Raw genomic sequence first — 14,242 nt, 5'->3', positions numbered from 1 at the left:
CTGAGGAAGAATAGTGAAAAAGCAGCATCAGCATAAGATCTAAATATAGTAAGAGGAGGATGACAAGTTAGGAAAGAAAAATAAGAAGTTATGGTCGTAGAAAAAGAGGAGAAATAAGAGTGTATAATTTGGGAGTGCCTGGGTGGCTCAGTTGTTAAGCATCTGCCTTCAGCTCAGGTCATGATCCCAGGGTCCTGGGATCAAGCCCTGCTTCTCCCTCTCACTCTCCTTCTACTTGTGTTGCCTCTCTTGCTCTGTCTCTCTCTGTCAAACAAATAAATAAAAATATTAATGAAATTTAAAAATAAATTTAAAAATTTTAAAAGAATGTATAATTTATAAGAAATATAAGAAAGGAGATTTCATGAAGACAAGGGTAATCAGCTCTATAAAATTAAACCCAAAAGTCAGAGTGTGAAGAAGAAAAATAATTAGATTTAGCATAAAAGCCAGACATGGAGGAAAACTTCAAGGATGTGATTAGGGCAAAAATGACATGGGGTTTAAGAATAGTATGTGTGGGGAAGAAATGAAATCAATAGCTATAGATTTTGCTATCTGAACAGTGATGGAGGAAAAGCACGTTAACAAGAATAAGAAACAGATTCATGCAACTGTTTATTCTTGTAAATAAAAGATTTGTGTGCACTGAAAGAAGGAAAATAGGGGAACAAAGTCATTTAGAATGGTGAGGTAATATCACTTACTTTCAAATAATGTACCCCAATGTTCATAGCAGCAATGTCCACAATTGCCAAACTGGAAGGAGCCAAGATGCCCTTCAACAGATAAAAGAATAAATAAGATATGGTCAATATATACAATGGAGTATTACTCAGCCATCAGAAAGGATGAATACCAAAGTTTAGCATCAACATGGATGGGACTGGAGATTATGCTGAGTGAAATAAGTCAATCAGAGAAAATCAATTATCATATGGTTTCACTTATTTGTGAAACAAAGAATAGCATGGAGGACATTAGGAGAAGTAAAGGAAAAATGAAGGGGGGAAACGGAGTGGGAGATGAACCATGAGAGATTGTGGACTCTGAGAAACAAACTGAGGGTTTTAAACAGGAAGGGAGTGGGGGTTGGGTGACCCTGGTGGTGGGTTTTAAGGAGGGAACAGATTGAATGGAGCACTGGGTATTATACATAAACAATGAATCCTGGAACACTACATCAAAAATTAATGATGTATTGTATGGTGACTAACATAACACAGTAAAAAAATAACTTAAAGAATTCAGTGTAAAGCTAAAAACAAACCAAAGCAGATTTTGGCTTCCCATTTTGAACAGGTATGATTTACTTCAAAATCCTGGTTTACCCTGAAAGAAATCATCCCTAAACTGAAAACCCCTCACCAATCCTCCAACACACCAGTTAAATGAAGTCACTTCTTTCTTATAACACAAAAACCAAATATGAGAAAATCCAGTCTGTGAGTTTTTTACTGCACAATATTGTTAACATGGTGTTAATTAATGAATATTTTAAATTTATTTTTATTAAAAATGCCTTTTTTGATGTCATGTTCTCATTTCACTACTTCTCCCAATTTCTCTAACTGACTCACACCTCCCCAATTTCCAGCAAAGTTAGAATAAATGCTACCCATTAGGGAAGAAGATGATTTGAAGGGGTTTCATGGATCAAAAATATATTTGTCACCAATTTTAATGTCATCCAAACTCAACATTAGACATTCATTGTTTTGAACCTCAGAAAGTTTTTATTTTCTTGGAAACTCTGAAATAGGGAATATCTGAAGTTATTTTCCTTTCATAGGCAGAAATTAAATGGGGCTCTCTGAGTAGTACTGATGCCTGGGGAAAATGGGACACAAGATTCATGAGAATGAAAATATCCCTGAGGGAGAAAGGCAAGCATGGCTGGAAATCTGAGATATAAACTATCCAGCTCTGTAGTTACTATTCATAAATGCATGTGCTTGCAATTTTTATTTTCTTAAACTGATTGTTTTATATTTCTTCTTTATAGCCTCCCTTCTATATCCTTCACATACACTAGATGGCAGTGCAATGGCAGGAGAAGAAAAAAAGTAGACCAGAATGCGAAAAGGACTGTAATCCCATCTTTCAGCATTTTCATTTTAACAAAAGAACCTGGAGTCCCGTTAAGGAGGTGACCTGTCCAAAGTCACAAGATAGTGTCAGAGCCTAGTCAGTCATTCATCCATGCTCTTCAACCACCCCATTCTCTCCAGTCTCTTAGCCCCTTCCTCTCTCCCAGTCCATCTTCAGGGTTTCATTTCCTTCCCCACCCTGCCCAATCCCCTTTGTTGCCAACACCCTCTAATCTTTCATCCCCTTAACATCTGCTCCACCATCTCTTTTCAGCACCTACATTGGAACTACCTAAAACATCTCCTAAACCTGGAGAAAATCACCTAGAATACAAATGTTTGCTTTTAAAAAATGTGAAGTCTTCAATTTAACCTGGACCTGAAAGACCCCCCGTCGCCAACTAATTAACTGCTCCTTTGTTGTGTAAAGAGTACCCCTGCCTGCAAAGACCCTTCCCCCAGGGTTGAATTCAATGTAACTGCTTCCCCCAGGGTTGAATTCAATGTAACTGCTCTTTTGCCTTTCTGTAACTGCCTGGCTTTTAGGATGTAACTAACTAACTGCTCTTTTGCTTTTCTGTAACCGCTTGGCTCCCTCAATACAATGTTAGTTGGTAACTTCATAATAGCTGTTTCTTAGCAAGATAGGGCACTCCCTGCAAACAGCTTTCTCGTAAGATATGGCCTAATACCTGACCACATAGGCAGGGGGCCGCATGTTAGTCACGTAGGCAGGGGGCTGCATAGTCACGTAGACAGGATACTTTTCTGCTGAATCACAAGGCCTAACTTCCCCTCTTTGTTTCCCTTTCCCGCCTTTTTCTTTGCGCGCGCGGGTCTCCCAAAGCCAATCCGTAAACACCAAGTATGCCTTTTTCAAATGTTCAAATTGTCAGCCAATCAGCTCCGTCTCATCCAAAACTTGTTTGTACCTGTCTATAAAAACCCTGCACCACTCCAGCCTGGGGTGCTCAGCTAGCAGGAGCTGCTGACCACCCGCAGGAGCCCGCGCTGCAATAAAGAACCTCTTGCTGTTTGCATCCTGTGGCAGTGTTGAATTCTTGGGTAAGGGGATCCGCGGGTCTTTCAGACCCTCATGCTAGATGGATTTTCCTTCATTGTCTCCTGTCAGTTCTCACTTTACTTCACAATGGGAACCAACAAATACCTCCCAAAGCCCCAAAGTCCCTGCTTTCTGCAGACAATGTCACCTCATATTTCACAGAGAAAAATAAAGCTACCATGAAAGAACTACTATATACACACTTGCTTATCTATGACTACAACTACCTCACCTCCTTTCCCCAATCCAAAATAACCAGCTCTCTTTCTATTCACAGTTAATCTTCAGTTGTGCTATTAACTTATTCCCCTTAAATCCTCCACCAGAAATTGGACCTTACTTTATCAGTATTTCTCATTTATCCTCTCCTCACAGTCTTTCATCTTTTCCTGTATCCTACCATGTGGCCTATAAACACATTCAACTTTCTGTAGCCATTAACCTTTTTTTTCTATAATATAATGTTAACAAGCCATAAAAAAGCAGAGTACTTAAAATATGCCACACACCTTTTAAAGTAATTTACATAACCTAAACTCATTTAAATCTCATAACTAGTTTATAATGTAATTCACTACTATTACCGTTAGTTCCCAGATGGGAAAATGAAGGTACAGAGAGGTCAGAAAACTTGTTCAAGATTGCACTGCCAGTAAGTGGAAAGATGGGTTTCAAATATAGTCTGTCAGGGTCCAGAGTTATTTTTTTGCATGGTGTTAGAAAGTGTTTCAGTTTCATTCTTTTGCTGTTGCTTACCAGATACCCCAACATCAATTCCTGAAGAGACTTTTTCTCATTGGGTATTCTTTCCTGCTTTGTCAAAGATTAATTGACCAAATAGCTATGGGTTCATTTCTCGGTTTTCTATTCTGTTCTTTTGATCGATGTGTTTATACTTGTGCTAGTCCCATACTGTTTTGATGCCTACAGATTTGGAGTGTAAACCTGGGATTGTGATAAATCAAACATTGGTTTTCTTTTTTGAATTGCTTTAGCAGTTCAGGGTCTTTTGTGGTTTCATACAAAGTTTAGAATTGTTTGTTCCAGCTCAGTGAAAAATGCTCTTGGTATTTTGATAAGGATTGCATTAATAATACAGACATTTTAAGAATATTTGTTCTTCCAAGACATAACCATGATATTCTTCTATTTATTTGTATATTTGTATCATCATTAATTTCTTTCATCAGTGCTTTATAGTTTTCAGAGTAGAGATCTTTTACCTCTTTGGTTAGGTTTATTCCTAGGTATCTTACCTTTTTTGGTGCAAGAGTAAATGGGATTGATTCTTTGATTGTTCTTCCTGCTGCTTCATAGTTGGTGTATAGAAATGCAAGATATTTCTTCATGTTGATTTTATTTCCTGAGACATTACTGAATTCATTATCAGTTCTAACAACTTTTGGTAGAGACTTTTGGGTTTTCTATATAGAGTATCTTATCTGCAAATAATGAAAATTTTACTTCTTTCTTTCCATTTTGGATGCCTTTTATTTCTTCATGTTTTCTGATTCCTGTGGCTAGGACTTCTAGTACTATGTTAACTAATAGTGGTTAGAGTGGACATCCCTGTCTTATTCCTGACCATAAAGGAAAAGCTTTCAGGTTTTCCCCAATGAGGATGATATTAGCTGTGGATTTATCATATATAGCCTTTATTTTGTTGAGTGAGGTTCCTTCTAATCCTACTTTGTTGAGGATTTTTTCACGAATGGATGTTGTACTATGTCAGACTCTTTTTCTGCATTTATTGAGAGGATCATATAGTTCTTATCCTTTCTTTTATTAATGTGGTATATTACACTAATTGGTGAATAGTGAACCACCTTTGCAGTCCAAGAATAAATTCCACTTGATTGTCATGAATGATTCTTTAAATGTATTGTCTGTCTTTGTTTGCTAGTATTTCATTGAGAATTTTTGCATCCATGTTCGATCAGGGATATTGGCCTGTATTTCTCTTTTTCCCGGGAGTCTTTATCTGGTTTTGATATTAGGATAATGCTGGCCTGATAGATTAAATTTGGAAGGTTTTCTCTATTTTCTAATTGTTGGAATAATTTGAGAAGAAAAGATATTAACTCTTCTGTAAACATTGGGTAAATCTGCCTGTGAAGTCATCTGACCCTAGAATTTTGCTTATTGGGAAGTTTTTGATTGCTGATTCAATTTCTTCACTCATTATAAGTATGCTAAAGTTTTCTGTTTCTTCTTGTTTTAGTTTTGGTGGTTTATATATTTCTAGGAATTTATGGATTTCTTCCAATTTGTCCAGTTTGCTGCCATTTAGTTTTTCGTAATATTGTCTTGTAACTGTATTTCTGTAGTATTGGTTATTATTTCTCTCCCATTTGAAAATTTATTTATTTGGGTCCTTCCTTTTTTTTCTTTTTGATAGATCTTCCTAGAAATTTATCAATTTTATTTTTTTTTCCAAACAAGAATCTCCTGATTTCATTGATCTGTTCTACTGGGTTTTTGTTTGTTTGTTTCTATATCATTAATTCCTGCTCTAATATTAATTATTTCCTGACTTCTGCTAGCTTTAGGCTTCATCTCTTGTTCCTTTTCTAGCTCCTTTAGGTGTAAGGTTAAGTTGTATATTTGAGATTTTTCTTGGTTCTTGAGGTAGGCCTGTATTGCTGTATACTTCCCTCTTGGAAATGCTTTTGCTGCAGTCCAAAGGAGTTTTACCGCTGTGTTTTCATTTTCATTTGTTTCCATGTATTTTTAAATTTCTTCTTTGGTTTCCTGATTGTCCCCTTCATTGTTTAGTAACATGTTGTTTAACCTCTATGTATTTGTGGTCTCTCCAAAATTTTGTTCTTGTGGTTGAAGTTTCATAGCATTTTGGTCAGAAGGGATGCGTGGTATGATCTCAATCTTTCTGTACTTGCTGAGGCCTAATTTGCAATGTAGTATTTGATCTTTTCTGGAGAATGCCCCATGTGCACTTGAAAAGAATGTGTATTCTTCTGCTCCAGGATAGATTGTTCTGAATATAGCTATTAAGTCCTTCTGGTCTAGTGTGTCATTCCAACCCATTGTTTCCTTGTTGATTTTCTGCTTAGATGATCTCCCAACTGATGTAAGTGAAGTGTTAAAATTCCCTACCACGTTTGTATTATTATCAATGATTTTCTTCATGTTTGTTATTGTTTTGTATATTTGGGTGCTCCAATGTTGGGGGCATAAATATTTAGAGTTGTTAGATATTCTTGTTGGATAGTTTCCTTTATTATGATATAGTGCCCTTCTTCATCTCTTGTTACACTCTTTGGTTTAAAGTCTAATTCATAAAAAAAAAAATAATAAATAAATAAAGTCTAATTCATCTGGTATAAGTATTACTACTCTGGCTTTTTTTCTTTTTTGACATCCATTTGGGCGGTAAATCTTTCCTGAACACCTTACTTTCAATCTGCAGGTATCTTTTGCTCAAATGAGTTTCTTGTAGACAGCATATAGATGACTCTTGTTTTTCTATCCATTCTGACACCCTGTGCCTTGTGGGTGAGGGTGTTTAGTGCATTTACTTTCAGAGTAATTACTGATACATGTATGTGGTGCCATTTTGTCACTTGTTTTTTTCATTGTTTCTGGAGACTCTCTCTCTTCTTTTCATGATTTTGTCACTTTTGGTCTTTGCTTGCCACCTAGAGTCCCTTTTAATATTTCTTGCAGAGCTGGTTTAATGGTCACAAACTCCTTTGGTTTTTGTGGGGTTTTTTTGTTTCGTTTCTTTTCTTTTTTTTTTTTTTTTTTGTGAAACTCTTCATCTTTCCTTCTGTTCTGAATGATAGATTTGCTGGATAGAGTATTTTTGGTTGGGTATTTTTTTTCCCATTCATGTTGACCATATCATGCCACTGCCTTTTGGCTTGTCAAGTTTCTGTTCAAAAATCTCTAGCTAGCATTATGGGTGTTCTTTCCAGGGACTTCTCTTGTCCTGCTCCTTTTCAAATTTTTTTCTTTATCACTATATTCTGCAAATTTAACTACAATATATCTTGATGTTAGCCTGCTTTCAGATTGTGATGGGAGTATTCTGTGTCTCCTGGATCTGGATGTCTGTTTTCTTCCCCAGACTAGGGAAGTTTTCAACTATGATTTCTTCATATAAATTATCTGCCCCCTTTTCTTTCTCTTCTTCTTATGGAATTTCTGTAAGAGGAGTATTATTTCATTTGATGGAGTCACTGAGTTCCCTATCTCTAGCCTCCTGTTGCATAAATCTTGTTTCTTTCTTTTATTCAGCCTCATTTCTTTCCATTACTTTGTCTTCTAGGTCCTTTTTTTTCATACCTCTGGTTCATTGTAGTGAGCATGTTTCTCATCTTGTTTTTTGTACTCTTCTTCTCTGATACTTTTATAACTCATTTATCTCTGTGGTAATGGTCTCACTGATGTCGTCTATTCTTTCTAAAGCCCAGTAATAATGCTTATGATTATTGCTCTTAATTCTCCATCAGGCATGTTATTTATATTTGTTTTGTGTATATCTCTGCCCAATCCTTATCTTATTCTTTCATTTGGGACAAATTCCTCTGTCTTCTTATTCTGTCTAAGTCTTTGCCTCCTTCCATTTGTTAGAAGAGCCAGTTATTTCTCCTGCTCCTGACAATAATGGCTTATATATTGGAGGTCATGTAGTGCCAAGGCCCTGGTACTTCAGGAAATCTCTCTGCTGTGTGCTATTCATGCTCTGCTGTTCTGTTTTGGCTGCTCTGCGCTTCAAGACAATCATCTGCAGCAGTTCTCTTTGCCTACCATGAGCAATATTTGGCCCCTGGACTGAATGTGATGAGTTTTTACTAAGACAGCTCTGGTCTCCTTGTGAAATGAGACCTGTTACCATGTTCACTAGAACTAAAGCCCTGCTAAAATCTCCTTTAAGGAGACTTGGTGTGGGCACAGATTTGTGCTTGTCTTCTGAGACAGTGGCCTGCCACACTGTGACTAAAGCAAGTGTGACTAGAAAAGAAGTTCAACCTGGGTGGATCAGTGGGTTAAAGCCCCTGCCTTCAGCTCAGGTCATGATCCAGGGGTCCTGGGATTGAGCCCCACTTTGGGGTCGATGCTCAATGGGGAGCCTGCTTCCCCTTCTCTCTCTCTGCCTGCCTCTCTGCCTGCTTGTGATCTCTGTCTGTCAAAGAAATAAAGTCTTAAAAAAAAAAGAAAAGGGGGCACCTGGGTGGCCCAGTGGGTTAAAGCCTCTGCCTTTGGGTCAGGTCATGATCCCAGGGTTCTGGGATCGAGCCCTCCATCGGGCTCTCTGCCCAGCATGGAGCCCTCTTCCACCTCTCTCTCTCTCTCTGCCTGCTTCTCTGCCTGCTTGTGATCTCTCTCTGTCAAATAAATAAATAAAATCTTAAAAAAAAGAAAGAAAAGAAGTTCCAACAGAGTATAGGGGGTTGAGTTTTGGTGTATGCAAGGTAGTCAGGCAGTGTGGGCACCACAGGTAGCTCTGTCTTTATACTGAGGGATAGTGTAGGGAAATTGACCAGGCCAGCTGTTTTGTTCCTGTAGAGGTGTCTCCATGAAACCTGCCTCTCAGGGACATGCTCTGAGAAGAATGTATAATCTCCCCACTCTGTCCCAGGTGCTCTTCAGATTGTGGTTTCCACACTGTCTGCCTCCAGGTTGTTTACCCGCCTTCTCTATGGGAACAGGGCTGTACCCTCAGGGCTCTATCCCAGTCAACCCTGATGACCTTTAATATTCCAGGTTTTAAGCTCTGCTGTTTGTCTGTTCTTATTTTGAGTAATTATTTTTTCTCTCTTTTGTTCAGCCTGATTGCTTTCCATTATTCTATCTTCTAGATCATTAATCTGTTTCCCTGCTTTTACAACCTGCTTGCTGTTCCTTCCATCAAGTGTATTTCTCATTTCATTTTTTGAAGCTTTATTTATGCTGTTATTCCTTATCTCTGTATTAAGGGTCTCACTGATGTCTTCCCCTCTTCTCTCAAATCCAGTGGGTATTATTTTGGTCACTGCTTTAATATTCCATCGTTATGTTTCTTATATTTGTTTCACTTTGATCTCTGGCTGTGGCCTTGTCTTGTTCTTTCATTTGGACTAAATTTCTCTGTCTTCTTATTTTGTCTAAGTCTTTGTACCTGTTTCTGTCTGTTAGGAATGTCAGATATATCTCCTGTTCTTAGGGATAATCTTATGAAGAAGATTTTCTATAGTGCCCTATGATGTAATGTACCCTGATTTCCAGGGACTGGCACTTTTGGGACTGTCTCCTATGTATGCTCCTTGTGCCCTGCTGTTTTGTCCTGGCCATTTTATCCTTTAGGATAGTTGTCTGTAGAGGCTGTCTTTGCCTGTTGTGGGCAGTAGTGGTCCTTGGCCTAGCTGTGGTGTATTTTGACTAGGTGTACTTTACTCTGCTTGTGAAATGAGACCTGTCACCACCACTGCTGGAAATGAGCCACCACAAAACTCCCTAGTCAGCAGACACATTGTGAACAGGGGTTTGGGCAGGTTTTCCAGCTGAGGTGCCCACATGCTGAGACTAACACAAGTAAAACAGGGAAGGGCAGTTCCATCACAGTCCAGGCAGAGAAAGCTTTGTCTAAGCAAGTTAGGTAGCAAGTGTTAGAGCTGTGCTGGTTTCTGCAGGTGACCCTCTGCTTATGCTGAAGGGCAGAGAAAGGAAGTGGAACTTGCTTGTTCCTTTGTTCCTGGATGGTTCTCTCCATGAACTCTGCCTCTGTGGGATGCACTCTGAGTTGAACAAATAACTACCCAGGCACTTCAGATTGCTCTTTCCAAGCTGTATGACTTTTTAATATTTTTATGTTCAGTTAGCCAATATATACTACATCAGTAGTTTTTAATGTAGTGTTCAGAGATTCATCAGTTGCATATAATACCCAGTGCTCATCACAACACATGCCTTCCTTAATATCCATCACCTGGTTACCCCATCCCCCACCCCCTCCCTTCTGTAACGCTTAATTTATTTCCCGGATTCCAGAGTCTCTACAACATGTTTATGGAATGTCCACCCTGCTTTCTTTCCAAAAACAGTCCCAATACTCTCCATGATCCCACAGAGCCAAGCCCACCGACCTTTATACCTCCAAGTTTTCAGCCCAGCTGTTTCCCAGAAGTCACAAATTTGTCCCCTCTTCTTTCCAAGCCAATGGCTATGCGGATTAATTTTCCCCATGTGCTCCTCTGAGTGGTAGTCTGTCTCTCATCCTTTTTCATTACCACAGCTCCCTCCCTACTACAACAGCTCCCAAACAGTCTTCATATTTTATACCTTCTTCAAAGTATCATTTTCTCTACCTTTTCTACCCTTAGTTATGGAGTTTGTTCTGCCTTACTTCAGGTCAGTTTCTGGAGTATTTAGGATGATTTGATAGCTATCCAATAGTATTTGTGTGACAAGGGAAGCCTAGGGTCCTCCTATTCCACCAGATTACATCCTCTAGATTTTTGGTTTTTTGTTTCCCCTCTGTCCATTTATTAAATGTCAACACTATTCACTGCCCTATTCTCTGTGTTCCTTGGTATTCTGGAAAAAAGTATGGAGGTTCCTCAAAAAGTTGAAAATAGGTGCATCTGGGTGGCTCAGTCGATTAAGTGGCTGCACAGGTCATGATCCCAGGGTCCTGGGATCGAGCCCCTCATGGGGCTTCCTTCTCTACAGGAAACCTGCTATTCCCCCTGCTTATGCTTGCTCTCTGTCTCTCTCCCTTGTTCTCCTGTGTCAAATAAATAAATAAAATCTTTTTTTAAAAGTTGAAAATAGAGCTACTGTATGACCCAGTAATCACACTACTGGGTATTTACCCTAAGGATATAAATGTAGTGATATGAAGGGGCAGGTACACCCAAATATTTATGGCAGTAATGTTCACAATAGTTAAACTATGGAAAGAACATAGAGGCCCATCAACAGATGAATGGGTAAAGAAGAAGTGGTATATGTATACAATGGAATACTATGCAGCCATCAAAAATGAAATCTTGCCATTTGCAATGATGTGAATGGAACTAGAGGATATTACACTAAGTGAAATAAGTCAATCAGAGAAAGACAGTTATACAATCTCTATGATATGAGGAATTTGAAAGTCAGGGCAAAGGTTTGTGGGGGGAAGGGAGGGAAAAATGGAACAAGATGGGACCAGGGAGAGAGACAAACCATAAGAGACCCTTAATATCAGGAAACAAACTGAGGGCTGCTGGAGGTGAGTGAAGGGATGGGGTGGCTGGTTGATGGACACTGAGGAGTGTATGCGCTATGGTGAGTGCTGTGAATTATGTAAGACTGATGATTCACAGATCTTTACCCTTGAAACAAAATACATTATATGTTAATTTTAAAAAATCAATGGAACTATATATATATATATATATATATATATATATATTCTAGACACTCAATTCCAATCCATTAATCTACATGGATATCTTTATGTTAATACAACACAATCTTGATTACTGCAGCTTTATAGTAAGATTTGAAGTCAAGAAATATCAGTCTTCCAACTTTGTCCTTCTTTTTTGAGTTTGCTTTGGCTATATTAGCACCTTGCATTTTTGTTTTTCCACAGAAGGCAGAAAAAATATTTTATTCTTGTAGATGGCAGAAATAAGAAAGTCATCCTGAAAATATACTTTGGTGTAATTCTGTTGGGATAGATATTGCCTCAGAACATGCTCTCCTACTGACTGCCCCCACTGGATTCTGTACTCTGACAGTTAAACACTTCACTGAGTCCCTTGCTGTGACTAGGCAGGAGTCATCTTCCAATTCAGGTTCCCAGGAGAGAGTTATGTATTTCCCAGAAGAATAGCAACTTCTAGCCCAGAAAAGTGCATGAACGTTGTACAGAGTCAGCACAGTTTAGGTTTAAGTAGGCACATAATTCGTCGAAATGTAAAAAAAAAAAGGTGACAGGGAAAAATACTGTATTATAGAGTAAGATATTCAAATGTGGTGAGAATATTTAAGGCAGCTGATGGACGAAAGATGGGAATCAAAGAAGGTGGTCTGGGTTTGGAGTTGACTATGCATCTACAGGAATTCTCTTCGTGACCTCAGTGATGGAGTACTGGAAAGCAGGTCTTCCTCCTTAAGGCCAATGATACCTGAGGTACTAGATGGTTTCATTTTTTCAACTGTGGTCCAGAGAGAGGGTTGAGTTGGGCTGGAACTGCAATCGGCCAAAAGAGATAGCAGCAAACTGAACAGGTTACCAGCGTGGTAATAATAATTCCCCGGTTGGGACCCTTAGGGATAAACCAGGGCACACAGAAACTGAGGAAGCCCCAGAACACATTTATCAAGATGAGAGGCACCATGAGGCTATTATACGCCATGGTTGCCGCAGGAGCTATCAGCCCCTGCCCAGATGCCTCACTTTGGTTCCACCCGGAAGTGTCCAGCACCTAGCATTTTCTTAAATAATTTTTTCTATTTATTTTTATTTTCATTTAATTTTTTCATTTTAATTTTTTATTATTTCTTTATTTTTAATTTTTAATTATTTTTTAAAATATTCTTTAGCCTCCTTGCATTTTTATATGAATTTTAGAATTGGCTTGTCAATTTCTGCATAAAAGTCATGAGGAATTTTTATAAAGTTAGCAGAGAATTTATAGATCATTTTGGAGAGTATTGCCGTCCTAGAAATATTAACTCTTTTGATCCATGAAAATGAAATTTATCCTCCTTAATTTCCTTCAGTGATGTTTTATGGTTTCCATGTACACATCCTGCACTTTTTGCTCTCTTTATTTTTAAGTATTTTATTCTTTTTGACGCTATTGCAAGTTAAATTGTTTTTTAGCTTCACATTTAAGCTGTTCATTTTTAGTGTATAAAAATAAAACATATGTATATTGCTATCATATCCTACAGCATTCTAATTTTTTAATTGTCTCTAACAGTGTTGGGTGTATGTGAGGGTTGAAGATTGAACTTTTCAATATATAATATTAAGTTATTAAAAAATGTTTTATTTCTTATTTTTGTATTTGGATGACTTCTATTTATATCTCTTGCCTAATTTCTCTTGCTAAAACTTCTACTACAATGTTGAGTAGGACCAATAAAAGAAGACATTCTTGTGCTTTTCCTGATCTTAGAAGAAAAACTTTCAGTCTTTCACCATTTTGTATCCTGTTACCTATGGATTTTTTATAGCTGCTCTTTATCACATTAAGGAGTTTCCCTTTCCAAAACTCTGTTTTAGAGTTTAAAGTTTTAATCTTAAAAAGGAATTGTATTTTGTCAACTGCTTTTGCTTTATCTATTGACATGATAATACAGTTTGCCATTTATTCTATTAGTATGGTGAATTCCTTTGATTTTTATATGTTGAACCAACTTTGTATTCCATGTGGCTTAAATTAGATAACCATGATAAAATGGAAAAATTCCTAGAAACATATAAACTATCTATCTGAAACATATTTTTTATATGCACTCGGGAAACAAAAGTGTTCTTCTCTTGATCGGTGGAGTGTCTGTTAGGTCTAGCTGACTTATGGTATTGTTCAAGTCTATTACCTTGTCTACCCTTTGTCAAGTTGTTCTATCCTTTGCTGAAAGTATGGTATTGAAGTCTCCAACTAGTATCATTGAATTGTCTATTTCTCCCTTTAATTTTTCAGTTCTTGCTTCATGTGTTTCAGAGTTTTTTGTTTGCGGCAATTATGTTCATAATTGTTATATAATCTTTATGGATTGATCTTTTTACCAATATAAAATGTCCTTTTTCCATATAGAATAGTTGTTTTTAGATTATATTTTGTCTTTTATTAGTATAACTACTACTATTCTCTTTTGGTTATGGTTTGTGCCATTATCTTAGTCTTTGTACACTATTATAACAAAATACCATAGATTGTGTGGCATAGAAGCAGCAAAAATTTATTGTTCACAGTTCTGAAGACTGAGAGTCCAAGATCAGCGTCGCAGCATAGTCAGAAAATGGTAAGGTCCCTTTTCCACATCCTCATCACCACTTGTTGTGCCTCAAGTTTTTTATACTAGGCATTCACGCCGGTGTGAAGAGATTTCTTATGGTTTTGATTTGCTTTTCCCTGATAATTAG

At 37.6% G+C, this 14,242-nt stretch overlaps 1 protein-coding gene across 1 annotated transcript; it reads right to left on the bottom strand.

Annotated features, from left to right (window-relative positions):
• Positions 1-12,290: 12,290 nt before the first annotated feature.
• On the bottom strand, positions 12,291-12,503 carry LOC123935491 (V-type proton ATPase subunit e 1-like). The gene has a single exon (XM_045996344.1). The coding sequence runs from the start codon at positions 12,501-12,503 to the stop codon at positions 12,291-12,293; it is 213 nt and encodes a 70-aa protein (XP_045852300.1).
• Positions 12,504-14,242: the final 1,739 nt, after the last annotated feature.

Source organism: Meles meles, chromosome X (assembly GCF_922984935.1).
Source record: "Meles meles chromosome X, mMelMel3.1 paternal haplotype, whole genome shotgun sequence".
Taxonomy (NCBI): domain Eukaryota; kingdom Metazoa; phylum Chordata; class Mammalia; order Carnivora; family Mustelidae; genus Meles; species Meles meles.
The sequence above is the reverse complement of the archived record's forward strand: the minus strand, read 5'-3'. Positions and strand labels throughout refer to the sequence as shown.

What these genes read in the sequence shown, in the direction of transcription:
- LOC123935491 (XM_045996344.1), bottom strand. Translation starts at nt 12,503, where the DNA reads ATGGCGTATAATAGCCTCATGGTGCCTCTCATCTTGATAAATGTGTTC.